Source organism: Cladophialophora immunda (genome assembly GCF_000835495.1).
Source record: "Cladophialophora immunda strain CBS 83496 unplaced genomic scaffold supercont1.2, whole genome shotgun sequence".
Classification (NCBI taxonomy): domain Eukaryota; kingdom Fungi; phylum Ascomycota; class Eurotiomycetes; order Chaetothyriales; family Herpotrichiellaceae; genus Cladophialophora; species Cladophialophora immunda.
The window spans coordinates 3,924,513-3,937,505 of NW_015622542.1; the positions used below are offsets into that span (position 1 = coordinate 3,924,513).

General features: G+C 53.1%; 2 protein-coding genes across 4 annotated transcripts; both read right to left on the minus strand.

Moving 5' to 3' along the window:
- Positions 1-209: 209 nt before the first annotated feature.
- Positions 210-4,309, minus strand: PV07_03653. Of its 2 annotated transcripts, XM_016390394.1 has the most exons (2): positions 2,247-4,309; positions 210-2,186 (listed from the first exon to the last, which is right to left on the minus strand). In XM_016390394.1, the coding sequence occupies exons 1-2, from the start codon at positions 3,667-3,669 to the stop codon at positions 700-702; spliced, it is 2,910 nt and encodes a 969-aa protein (XP_016252296.1). In that variant the 5' UTR covers positions 3,670-4,309; the 3' UTR covers positions 210-699. The 2 variants fall into 2 exon arrangements, with proteins under 2 accessions (XP_016252296.1, XP_016252295.1); XM_016390393.1 differs by having other exon boundaries at positions 210-4,309.
- A 2,666-nt stretch (positions 4,310-6,975) lies between these two features.
- PV07_03654 lies at positions 6,976-10,607 on the minus strand. 2 transcript variants are annotated; one of them, XM_016390395.1, is made up of 9 exons: positions 10,363-10,607; positions 9,424-10,133; positions 9,348-9,364; positions 8,861-9,297; positions 8,470-8,791; positions 8,383-8,421; positions 7,883-8,141; positions 7,642-7,728; positions 6,976-7,511 (listed from the first exon to the last, which is right to left on the minus strand). In XM_016390395.1, exons 2-9 carry the CDS (start codon positions 9,517-9,519, stop codon positions 7,164-7,166), a joined length of 1,605 nt encoding a protein of 534 aa, XP_016252297.1. In that variant the 5' UTR covers positions 9,520-10,133; positions 10,363-10,607; the 3' UTR covers positions 6,976-7,163. The 2 variants fall into 2 exon arrangements, with proteins under 2 accessions (XP_016252297.1, XP_016252298.1); XM_016390396.1 differs by lacking the exon at positions 10,363-10,607 and having other exon boundaries at positions 9,424-10,222.
- Positions 10,608-12,993: the final 2,386 nt, after the last annotated feature.

A 12,993-nucleotide genomic window follows, 5' to 3' on the forward strand; every position in this document is an offset into this window, starting at 1 on the left:
CTGGTGGGATGGGAGGGAACAAGTCAAATAATGATAATCGAGGGGGAGGGGCGGGCGACGACGTGGCCTCTTATATGTGACTTCGGGGACTCTGCATGTTGTTCATTTGCACATGGGTATCGTCTAGAATTGCCCAGTCTGTAGCTTCACACTCACCCTGACTTCTGTACCTTTGAGAAGAGACACAAATCACGATCAGGCTCGGGAACTTGCACTCAACACCTAATGTGGCGCTATTGGTATCAGCTATTTCTCTCAACACAGCGACAGAACAAGTGCCGCTCAACTGCATCGCCACAATGGCACACACAGCGAGGCCATCACGGCTCAGCCAGCTCACATATATATACAGGATAAAAGAGAAAGAAAAAGAAGGGAGGTTCTCAGGACTGCCTGGACCTCGTTCCACCTTCGCATAAGGCTCACTGTCGCGATTCTCCATCCATGGTGAACAGACATGACCAGCCCACATTGTGTTGATAAAACGCCCACATATTCCCGCCTTCTGAGTTCCCGAATTTTGCTGACCCTGATGCTCCGGATGCCCATCAATCCCATTCGCCCCGTCTTTTCTGGTATAAGCTGTGTCGTCATCACTGCATGTCCAAGCCTCGCGAAAGGTCCAAAAGTTCTTCTATTCGTTTCGTGACACAACAAGAGGCTGCTCATTCAACGCCAGTTCCGACCCTTATCATACACTTATCGCACACCCCTCGATTCGTTGTGGATTTGCGCCAGCTGGGCCAGGACGTTCGACATCTCCTTTGGTATGCTGATCGTTTCATTCGATGCTGGGACAGCACTCCTCACCTTGGGCGGGGATGAAGCAGGTATTGCTCCCGGCGGCAAGACGTCAGGAGGGCTGTATGCTGGTTCTTCAGCTTCCTTCATAGAGGTGTCCTTGGCTGCACCACCCGGAAGACCCGCTTGAGGCGTCGGTTGACCAGGGACTTCAACTGATCTTGCATTACCGGGGGTTGATTCAACACTCCCAGGAGACGGCTGTCCCGCTTCTGCTATCGCTTTCGATGTCTCAGTCTCACCTGCGCCCAGAATAGCTTGAGCCTGCGACTTCTCAGTTGAAGGAGTCGACGCCAGACGACGACTCATATAGTCTCCTAAGCTAAGTTTCTTCCGTGCGGGGCTAGGAGTGACGATAGAATTGATCGCCGCAGGGTATGAGCCAGACGACGCCGAGTTCAATGGAATGGGCGACTGTGCGGTCGCGGTCGACGTCAGTCCGGGAGTAGTCGCCGAGGTAGATGACGAGGAAGCAGAAGTCGCCGAAGTCGGAAAGACCGGGACTGGTGGCAGCGTGGACAAGTGCAGCTTCGGAGCAGGGGAAGACCTGAAGGCTTTAAACGTGTGTGCCGCTTGTGACGGGAGAGGATATGTGGTGGCCCCCACATTGATAGGGCTGCTGCTTCCTGGGGGAGACTGCCCGTCCGTCTCGGCAGACATGACACTTCGGGTATCCGCACTGTCGTTGGCGTCCTTCATTTCCACATCTTCCGTCTTTGCTGTGTGTACAAGTGATTGTTGGCTCGAGGCTGAGGCAGGCAGGCCTTGCAAAGAACATGGTTGCCCATGACTGGCCCGAACCTCCAAGAGTTTTCTGAGCAATCGCTGCGTCGGTGTGCAGAACTTCCTCCTCTTGGCTGGTGGAGGTATGGGCATGTCAGACTGTTCTGGATCCGTTTGTACAGCAACACTAACATATACAGGTCGCTGGATCCTCGAGTCCACCCTGCCGGATGTCTCCGTCGATTTGCCTCGACCTGCAGAACCGCGAGGAGGCGGTGGCGACCCCGACAAGCCGTCACTGAACTTGAGAGGATGGTTGTTGGGTGTGTGGGGGTGCGAAGTGAATTGGTGCCCGAGTTGCTTCGAGGCATTCGCATTCGGTGTGCTCAACGTTGAACCGCCGCTTGTGCGTTTCTTTTTCCGTTGCTGGCCTTGTCCACTTGAATCCTTCTTCTCTTGTTCCCTCTGCGCAAACGCCTTCTCCGCCATTTGTATTTTGCGCAGTTCTCGAGCAGTCAGGCCATTTCCAAGGACCGGGTCGGCGTCAAGAGCTGCGACATTGACTGGGGTAATGTCTCTGCTCAACATACCGCTGCGAGAAGACCCAGAGGTTGACCGGCGATCGAACTGGTCTTCGTCTTCGAGTGCCTTGGGTTCGCTTCCTGCGCGACTGTTGGTGGCATGTCCAGTACTGAAGGGCGAGATAGTATGGTTCATCTTACTTTTCTTTTTCCTGCCTCCCTTTTCCTTTGGCGCACTCTCCGCCGGTTTGGCTGGATATCTTCGATCGAAGGGTGCAAGTAAACATGCTTGACCAGCGTCGCAGGCACAGTCCCCAAAATTCGCGAGGACACGGCTGACCCAATCGAGGCGTCGGTTTTGGGCTTGTTCAGAATCATCGGTTGCGAACATTGCCGAGTCGAGAAACCACATGGTGGTGAGTTCGGCACCCGCCGGAATGTCTTTGCTAGCGACAAAACAATGCCGCGTCTCGTTGTCGGAAACAAATGTCTTCAAGGTGACATTGGGTCGACAAGACCGTCGCAGATATCGAAAGCGAGTCCCAGATTTTCGGCTGTCAATGTAAATGTCCATGTGCGGGTGGAAGAAGACAAAGGGGTCTGGATGCCTCAACTCTTGCCATCTGTTCGATGAAGACTTCTGTTGGCAGTACTCTTCCAGCATGCCGACCTGGCCACGAACTTCGCCAACAATTTCGTCCTTCTTCACGGAAGATTGCACGCGCAAAAAGCGCCATGTGGGACATCTGCCTTCGTATTCGACATCCTTCTTCTGGATCGTTTCCACCGAGACTTCTGGCCAAGTGCTTTGATCCAGGGCATGATTTGCACGTACAAAGGGAGCTTTTGCTGTTGGTTGTTGTCCGGGACTGCTGACCACCAAAGATGGGTCAGTCCGCCATGCAAAGAGCATATTGGTAGCCTGAATTGTCTGCTCGTTATCCCGGGCATTTGTGTTTCCCTCGTCCCGTTCGTAGAGTTCAAGGAAATCAGTGGTATACGTGGGAATGGCAGGAAAACGGAAGAGATCTTGGGGTGATTTGGAAGGACTGGGGTACGACTGGGCTGTGGAAGTGGCGCGTTTTCGAGATTCGCCGTTTGTTGAAATGACAGAACCTGATGTCCGGTGGCTTGTCTTTGGTTTCTTCGCAGGAGGTCCATCCCTTGCGCTGGCGACAGATTCATGGCGATCGTGATGCCAGCCATTCACCTGCTCGGCCGTCGCACTCGTATCCTTGTGCTTCTTTCTTTGACTTTTGGAGGTTGGTCGCTTGACCTTCCGGTCACCGCCGTCGAGTGCCTCTCGATGCCTACGTTGTCGCTCAGTGGCCTTCTTTACGTCAAGATCTCGAGGGAAACAGTCTGCGCAAAAATGCTCTTCGGGCACCTTTTTGCCGTGGTAGTAGCACTCGATGTGCTGCCAGGTGTCGCATTTGGGGCAGTAGACGGTATTGCCATCATCATCTGCGTAGATGCAAATGCATTTGATGGTGTATTCCTCCTCATCTTGTGCGTTGGTGTCTGAGAGAGAGCCGTTGGGTAAGGGAGAGGCCAGGGAGGGAGCGGCGGTGACCGGGTAGTGGGTAGGTGTGGGATGCGTGGTGAGAAGGGAGGACTCTGTCATAATCCGACAGAGTACCTCCTCATCGGTCGGATTTTGGTTCTTGTTAGTCTTCTGCTTCAGTTATGAAAAGGGCTGTCGCATGTTGCGCATCGCTAGGACGGGGTGACTCCCACGCAGGGAAGGGCAACCCAAAGTTGACCTCCGGGTATCGCGCAAGTGGGAAGGTAATGGATCTGGCGCCTATTGCGGTTCTGATGCGTTTTGAGGTCTTTTTCCGTCCAAGAAGAGTCGCTAGACGGGGTGGACCACTTGGTCACCAGAGAGGCCACACGAGCGCAGAAGAGAAAGGGGTATCGCAAACAGTCGAAACTGATCAGGATTGGGGGTCGATGATATCAGACGGGTTCTGAAGAGTAATTCGAGTCTATCGAGCACGGTCGGGTGCAGATATGTCGAAGTGGAAGATGTGCTTGTGAGAGGATCGAGAGGGATGGCTGGCTGGCAACAGTCGACGGATTTATCGATGGTGGCACAAGACAAAGGGCAAGGGAAGGAAAAAGGCTGCGGCAGATGAGAACCGTGAGGCGAGGAAACGGTGCTGTCGAAGATGTGTTCGAGGAGGGAAGAAATTGCTGAATGACAAAAGAGGGAGACAAGAGATGGCGAGAGGGAGATGGATGGATGGGTACATGGAGGGACTGCGAGACGCAAATGCGCAGCCAGCAGCCAGCAGCCAGCAGCAGCGTGAATTAGAGACCGACCTGCTCGGACTGCTGCTCACGCAAAAAATGGCACCCACCCGACCAACCCTGGACCCCCAAAGCCAAACTCCCAGCGAGCCAGTGCCAGGCGCAAGGCCCCAAGCAGCGACCCCCCCTTCGCAGCTTGGAACTCAGGCCACTGGCAGGGCGAATAATAATGGGCTCGGGCTAGGCTGGGAATAGCATGGGAGCAAAACGCTGAGGTCCACCGGGTGCTTGGACCACTCACTGACCACTCCCGTTGCGAGCGGCCAACTGGGACAACTGGGCGAGGTGGCACTAAGGAGCACGCTCTCTGCAGCCTTTGACTGGGCAGTCCTTTTCTTTCACCCTGGTGAGCCTCCCCGTAGGAGAGAGTGCCTCGACTGCCCCGAGGCCCTTGTAGGAATGACGCCTGTTAGCCCGCGGATCAGCCAGTCCAGCGCTTGACTTAGGGCCCAGCAGGCCTAGTCCGTTGTCCGCACAGTTCAACCAAGTTTGTTGTCTTGTTGCCTATCTCTTTTGCATGCAGCTCTTGTCGCTGCGCTTGCTCAAACTTCATTTCTCATCCCCTCGTAACGGAGAACGCGTCACGAGGATGGCCAGCCACGAATCAATGGCTGCCATGATTTTGTTAGTGTTTACCCTGGAACACAAGCCACCCTTTGCCGGGACCCATTTCCTTCGACCTGCTCCATTTTCTCACCTTTTCTCACTCTTTTTCCTCTCTCCGCCCAGCTCTTTTCTCTCTCCATTCTCCCAACTCCTCTGTCATTGTGTCCTTTTCTTGCGTTCCTTATCCTGCACACTTGCCGGCGTGTTGAGCGGCCCTTTGAATATACCCACGGGAATTCCCAACTCAGCCAGAATCACCCTCCGTCTCGGAATCCGACGAGCCACCACCGTACGAAATTAAGGTGGAAGGGCGCTGCACTCCTCGGGCGGGGTTCGGATTCGAGTTGAAGCTGCGCAGTGGAAAGTAGAGCAACAATTCGCTGGTCAGCCAGTTCTTCAGTCCACTCGCCCATGCTCCTTTTGTCGCCTGCATTTTGGGTTGCTCATGTTGCATTCGCCCCATGATGACATGTTCTGCAAGGATATCATTGCCGGCACTCCTTCTTGACCTTTTCAACCTCCTTCTGCTCCTTCACGCTTGCTTCCTGCATCCTGCTGGTTCCGCCATGCATCCGGACCATTACCCTCACCCTCACCCTCTCAACCCATCCACCACGCCCTTGTTTTCTCCCTTCGATTGTCTCTTTCGCTGACCTTTTCCAGCCTGATTTCATCTTGCTCGGTCGTACGAAACTAGTCCCTCTCTCTACCACATGATCGCATCGATCCTCGTACTACCTCCTCCGGTGACCCTTCTTGTCTGCTCTACTCTAACTACGATGCCCCGCCATGCTTGGCTTGTATCTTTTGGAGCCGAATAGAGACGACAACAAAACTGCGTTGTTCATATCTCACGCGATTGCCGGCGCGCAGTCTCCAGAGCTCTCCCTGATGAAAGGGTGCAAGAAGACAGCGAGCCTCTTTTGGGCTCGTCGCCCACACCAGTCCACTGCCTCAATCCTTCCTCCACTTCGACTCGTCGACCCCTCCTGTCCAACCAGAGCCACTAGCTCTACCATATTTATGAACATTTCACACTGTTGAGTGTTGCGTTCGAGGTGTGTAGACCTGTGACGGGTGGCTGGGAGGATGTATCGTTCGATCAATGGGTTCACAAAGAGCGTAACCGAGCCGTCGTCAGCGTTTCTTCACCTTCATGCCTGAAGCCTTGTATTTCGAGACTGGTGAATGATAATCGCTTCGATGGCTCGCTCTCTGGATTCCCGAATCTCAAGCTCAACTTTCCGAACGCAATGTGTCAAGGAAAGGGGACAATCGCGAAGGGAAACGAGATACGGGTATTGTCGCAGGCTCACTCGGCAATTCTCTTTCCGTGCATCCAGGTTGGTCGTAGCGATGGAAAAAAAAACTGGCAAGTTCCGGGACGCCACCAACTGATTTACTTTGGAATAGTGGCAAGATAATGTGAGTCAAAATACAAGGTGCTGTAGTCTGCTTCAAGGAGTCCAGAAAGGAACAACGAAAGGCGTCCTGGCAGAAAGCGACATTCCACTCCGGACATTCCGCTCTATTAGATGAGGCAAGACCATCTATCTCATCCTGTCTGGATGCCAATACATCCTCCTGGTGTCAACCAATATCACGTCTCTCAGAAGAGTGGCGCATGTCCACGGCGGTTTCTCAAAGAGCAAGCAGCTCCTTGATCCATGGCCAATCTCATATTCCTATTGCGGAAGAACGCCATTCGGGAAACTGCGCCGGCACCTTTCTGGCTTCAGATCACGTGATGAGGCAGTCTTACTGCAGACTCTGCGATCTGGTAGCTGACCATGCTGGCACCTTGAAAAAATGCTTCGTGGATGGACGCCCTGCCCAATACCGATGATGAAGGTCTTTGGATCCTGAAATATAGCCTGAAAGATTCCTCGCAATTTTCGTAATGATTGTACGCCGCCCATATCGGTGCGCGTAGCGCGTAATATGCTAGTAGCGAGCACCCTCGTCTGAGCCTTACCGGCACCCTTTGACCAAGTATTAAGATGGGCCTGAGGGCGACTTCATTTTCTTCACGGCTAGAACATATAAGTAGAGGAGGGCATTCTGACCAGACACATGGTATTCGTCATATCTATCAAAACGTCGACCCCTTTTTCTTGTGCTCCACGCTCAGCCTTGTCCTGTCTCTTCGTCTGCTCGTCTCTCCCTTTCCCCAAGTGCGATGATTACCCTGTTACCTGTTCACTTCTCAATGTACACCACTTTTTCCTCACCCTTCTCCATATCCTCGGAATCCCTCTCCACCTGCTCGCCGTTCCTGATCCTTTCCTCTTCCGCCCTTCGTGCAACCTCTTCATCCATCTTTTCCCACATCTCCGGCCTCTTCAACTGCGTGGCAACTTGGTCCCGGAAGACAAAGATGTTTCGATGTTCCGCAAAGTATCGGTCAATATCCTCCAGTGTCCGATTGGCCGTCTCGGGATAGAAGAAATAGGTTATGGGTATGAAGGAGAAGCAGATCACGGCCCAGATAATCCAGAACTTGTAACCTAGATTGGCAATACCCGGGGGCGTCACTTGAGCAACCATCTGGAAAGATGTTAGAGCTATCTCATTGGCCGAAGTGCCGCTTGGAAAGAGCGAGGTAGACGGGGATCTTTTCTGCCTCGGGAGCATATGTGGCAGGCCTATGCCAGCCATTAAGACGAGGACGACTTACGTAGTTCATGATCCAGTTCGTCGACATTGCCAGAGAAGCACCCTTGGCACGGAAAGAGATATGGTTGATTTCGGTGGGGTAGAGCCACTATGGTTATTGACAAACGTCAGTCCTCTCACGACTGAATATTCGTTCGAGAATGAATGCGGTAGGTATGTACGAGTAAGGCAGACGAAGGCGAGGTAGTAGCCAGGCGTCGGAAGGAACGAGTGAAAACCATGGGGAAGAACTAGATACTCACCGGGACACCGAGCACGCCCATTCCGAACGAGGCGAAGAACACGAAGAAGAAGGTTGTCGCAAGGGCACCTAGCTTGTACGTGTCTCCTTTACCGTTCTGGGATAGCCCGAGCGCAATGCTGATAATGGTCCAGCACATGGAACAGGCAAACGCTGAACACATCATGACCCGGCGACGTCCGTACCGTTCGATGACGAACCACGCCAAAAAGCTGAAGATAAGGTAGTCGACGGAGCCGGCGGCCGCGAGGATTCGAGCTCTACATCCATTGTTAGTATCGTGATCTTTGCTTGCCGAATTTTATGGGTGAGTGCGGTATCTAGGCTAGCAGGGAAAGGGAGAAGTGGTCACAATGACCAAATAGATTGCGAAGCCGTTTTCATAAATGTCCAGGTGTCGAGTAAGGCAGAAAGACTGCGACTTGACAGACTGCAGGGCTGGATGCGGTGACCACAAGCTAGTCCGGAAGTGGACTAGTGGTGATATGTGGTTTGACTTACAATAGTTCGTTGAGATTGATAGCATGGATGAAGATATATCTGCCGACGATCAGTGTCATTCAGCTCCAGGAGAGAACAAAAACGCACGTTTGAAAGTAAGACGTCACGTTGATGCCGCTGATCTGGTTCATTGCTTGCATCCAGGCGCCTAGGATCATTCGGCGAACGACTCCTGAAGGGCCTCGGCCGGTGAGGAGCTGCCACCAACTATAGGTCTGTGCATGCTCTTTATCCAAGACGTCTTTGATGATGTTGTATTGTGTGCGCACCGACGGTGAATCGGCGGTTGCGCCATGCCCTTCGAGAGCTGCGAGCACTTCCAGTGCCTCTTGGTGCTTTCCCTTTCGAATCAGAAGACGGGGAGAGTCCGGGAGGAAAGGGCACATCAACCATATCAGCAGTGTAAAGACTATTCGTGGGGTCAGTTTCTGGCAGGATACGGCACATCGCGTCGCCAGAGACAGGGTCGGGGACTTACAGCATTGAAAGGCAAGTGGGAATCGCCAGGCAACTGAACTTTTGGCAAACGAGAATCCAAGAGTGAGCCAATTCGACAGGCAAAATCCAGTGATACAATTGGCCATTTGAATGATGACCAGCTTGCCACGGCTTCGCATCTTGCTGGTCTCCGACTGCCAAACTCCAGCGGTGGCCGTGTTCATGCCTGTCCCGAGGCCTGCGACCACCCTGCCTGCAAACATTTGCCCTCTCGAATAGCAGGCGGACTGGATAATGGCGCCAATGGCGATGACGGAGCTCCCAAGCATAATGGTGCGCGGGCGGCCGAGCTTGTCACCGGTGTATAATGTCGACAGCGCGCCTCCGAAGCACCCGAGATTATAGACGCTAGTTAGGGTGCCCTGCACAGTTGCATCGGGGTTACCCATAGTCTGGAGGAAATCCTTTCCAACGAGACTATCAATCCATTAGCTATGTGGTGGACGCCATTGCTAAAGTATACATACACGTTTCCAAATACGCCCTGGACAAGAGAACGTTACCATTAGCCACGTTGGTGAGATGGAAAAGTTAAGAGCATACCTGATCATATCCATAGAATATGAGAACAGTTGACGCAGCTAGCGAGATCCAAACAGTCAGGGCGCTCCCTGAGCCTCCCAGGTATTTGCGACCCATTATGACCTGACTATTGACAATGTTGTCGTCCTCGGCGTTAGACAGATCCTGCAGGCTCCTTGACAAAGAAAGACGTTGCGCAAAAGAGCGATCAACGACTGGGTGTTCCCTGAGTCAGAAACCGCCGTTTTATATGGTCGTATTAAGTCACATTTTCCTCGCTGATCGCCCTCTGATCGACCGAAGGGCTCATGCGCGCTTCACACATCGGCAGAGAGGACGGCGAAAAGCGTATCGGTTGAGGGCAAATTTTCCAATAGCCTATGATCATAAAGGATCATGGTGAGTGAATCCATCTTCAGTTCCACTTCGGGATGCCGTTAACAGTAATACCAAAGGCCGAATCGTCATGATTGGGTCATACGGATGATCGACACTCCACGCGGGGGTGGATTCGTCTCCAAATCAAGGCGTTGGAGTTGGATCGCGTGTACTTTGTATGCTGCAATGTTGCCCCCGGACACTGGGGTCGTGAGACTGAAGAAGGCGGTCTCTTTCAAGTCCCACATCCGCAGCTCCGCACCGCCGTGACTGACATGTGATCGTATTTGGATTGCAGGGAGGTTGTGGCAGCATAGCCGTTGTGCCTCCTTGAACGAAGTTGGCTTAGGATACTGCACGTCGAGAGAAAGTCGTTAGATAAGCCACGATATCAATGCTGGAGAGAGATGCCAGAGAGAAAGCGATATCAGCTCCTTTCCTTCTCTCCGACGGCATGCCGATGCGAGGGAAACCTAACGCAATCTTTGACACAGGGGATTGGGTACGGGCGACGTTGGTTGCATTGGTGGGACCAGACCCAGGTGTCCTTGGAATGCGAAGGAGTGATCTTCAGACACGCACCTCGAAGGGTATAGCCTCGCGGTCTGCAGACCGTGAACAGAAGCAGTCAGAAAGTGGAAGTGTAAACATGACGCATGATGCCGGGCATGTTCGGTCAGTGGCACCGTGAAGGGCGGAAACAAGGCCGAAAATCGCGGGCATTGGTAGCAAGCAGGTACTATTCCACATAGGAGAAAGACCAAGAGAGGAGTGGTCCTCAGAGCTGAAAGAATTTAGGCAGAATCCATTGCATTAAACTGTGAACAGTCTCGTCGAGGAAGAAGAATGCAAGTCGAATGCAAGAACAGAAATTTCGCTGGTGCCACACGGCGTTTGCTCGGCGATTTCTTCCCACCGCAGCCAACACAGTCACGCACAGTCCACACTCTCGCAATCCACAGTCCAGAGCCGCAACCTCGTCAAATGGCCGCTTCAAGAGTGCTGCTTGCAATTTCCCACGCCCAGGTGACCGCCTTTAGGTCCAATCATCATCGCCATCGCCCTTAACTGTTCACAATCTGCTCGCATTGCTCGGATAGCAATATGAATCCGCTGCACACACGTGTTAGCGGACAACGAGTACCTTCCAATGACCACGATTCCCTCAGGAACCACGGAGCCTTTGGAGCGGAGCAATTACAACTTACAAGACGCGTCTCCGCCCTGAAGGCGAATCTGATGCACACGCAAACCCTTAAAGTCGGAACCTTGGGGGAAGAAGGACTCGTCTAGAGCGCGCAGTTAGCATGGCAGAGAGGCTGAGACCACCACTTTGTCTGCGTTGGAGCAATGGCAGCATTAACTCACCTATCTTGAGACCGCCTTTCGGGTTGACGTCCACTTTGGCCATCCAAGCGCCGACACCCTCAGGGTAGAACTGGTCATCCCAAGCCCCATAAAGGGAATTGGTGAAATAGAGACTTCTTCCAGATCTCGACACCTCGACCATTTGAGGTCCACCCGCCAAAGGCATGTCGGGCTTCGCAGGGTGGGCCACCCTCTTCGCGATCCCTCCCAACCTCACCGAGCCAACCTGAACTGGATGCGCTGGATCAGAGACATCATATTGCTTCATCTCTCCAGTGCCCCAGCAGGCAACATAGAGGAATTTGTCATCGACTGAGAGGTCAATGTCCGTTATCAGTGGGGGAACAGCTTTGAACGGCTTCAGAATTGGAGGCAGAGAGTCTTCGTCGGCAGGTTCCGCTGGAATGGTGATGACCTTTTCTGCCTTCCACTCGCCGCCGTCCTGGAACCATCGAAAAATGGCCCCCGACAAGTCCTTTGTTGAAATCACGACTCCAACAAAACCCCAAGTGGCTTCTGGATCATGCGAAGGGCGGACTTCGAGTGCCATTTGGTGTTCTTCACCTAGATCAACGCGCTTGTGGTGTTTTCCTGCCGCAAGGTCCCAAAAATGAATGGCGTGGCCGTACTTGTTTCCCAATAAAAGTTCTGGAACGATTCCGTTCTCGATCATGGACGGGCTTCCCCATTCACTCGAAATAAGGACATTCTTGTTCAAGTGCCACCAAGCATCATAATGGAAGTGTTGGGGACCACGATTGGTCTCCCAAGCACGCAAAACGTCGAAGGTCGAATGATCCAGGAGAGCAATGCCGCCGGGGCCATCCGGATTGCCCTCCGGACCCCCAAGACACGTCAAGAACACTCCATCAGGCCCGCAGTGTAATGTATGCGGGCGAGAGTACCCAGCTTTGTCTGACAGTGTCTTCCCATCGATCGTTTTGACGAGTTTTGGCTGGCGAGGGTCGGGCCCGACGTCGAAGACGTATATATTCGAGGAGCGCAAGCCAGGGACAAGCAAGTAACGTCGTTGCAAGCCGTCCATGTTGTGGCCTTCGTGTTTGAGGGCAGAGGAGCACGCATTCCAGCCGAAGTGGTGTAACTCGTCCCCTAGCCCTGGAACATCGGTCCAGCCAACAACCTGACCGTACGTCCTCCCAGGTTTCAAATCAATGACAGTCAATGCGTCATGCTTCTGGCCTTTTCTGTCAAAGGCCACCACATATGCCAATTCTTCTGGGGGTGCAGAGATCGCCTCCGCTGCAGTGCGATAGAAAGTCGGATCCATTTCGGTTGGGAACGAGAGCTGAATTGTGCTTCCAGATGTGTTTTACCCAAGTTTGGGAGCGATATCGAGAGCAGAGAAATTCTCGATTGCAAACTCGGGATTTATATAGCTCTTTGAGCGCTCACGGTCAGCCCGCCTCGAGAAAATCGAGCGATGAATTGGTTCGAACGATTTCCCAATACAACGGGCTTACAAGAATGTCAGTCGCGTGACTTGGAACGAGGGTCGCTTCCTATTGTTGTTATGGCAAACCTTGGTGTGAGAACGGCTAGTGGGGACGTTGGGGCAGAGCGTCAAACAGGCAGGTCAGCATTACCTGTCCAGGGAGATGTCGCCGCAAAGGCGTGAGGTGAGGGTGACTCTCATCACTTGTCAGGGGGAAACCTCAGCTTGTTCCACCATAAGTCCCTATGGTGCACGTCGTTACGGTCATTCGAGCACTAGTTTCTCGCGAGGGCCGTCGCGGTGCTTTTATATGTCGAAGCACTCGCCAGTTCACACTGCCAAGGGCATCATCGACGATGGCGCGAGAATCGTCAGCAATGGTGCAATGAGGT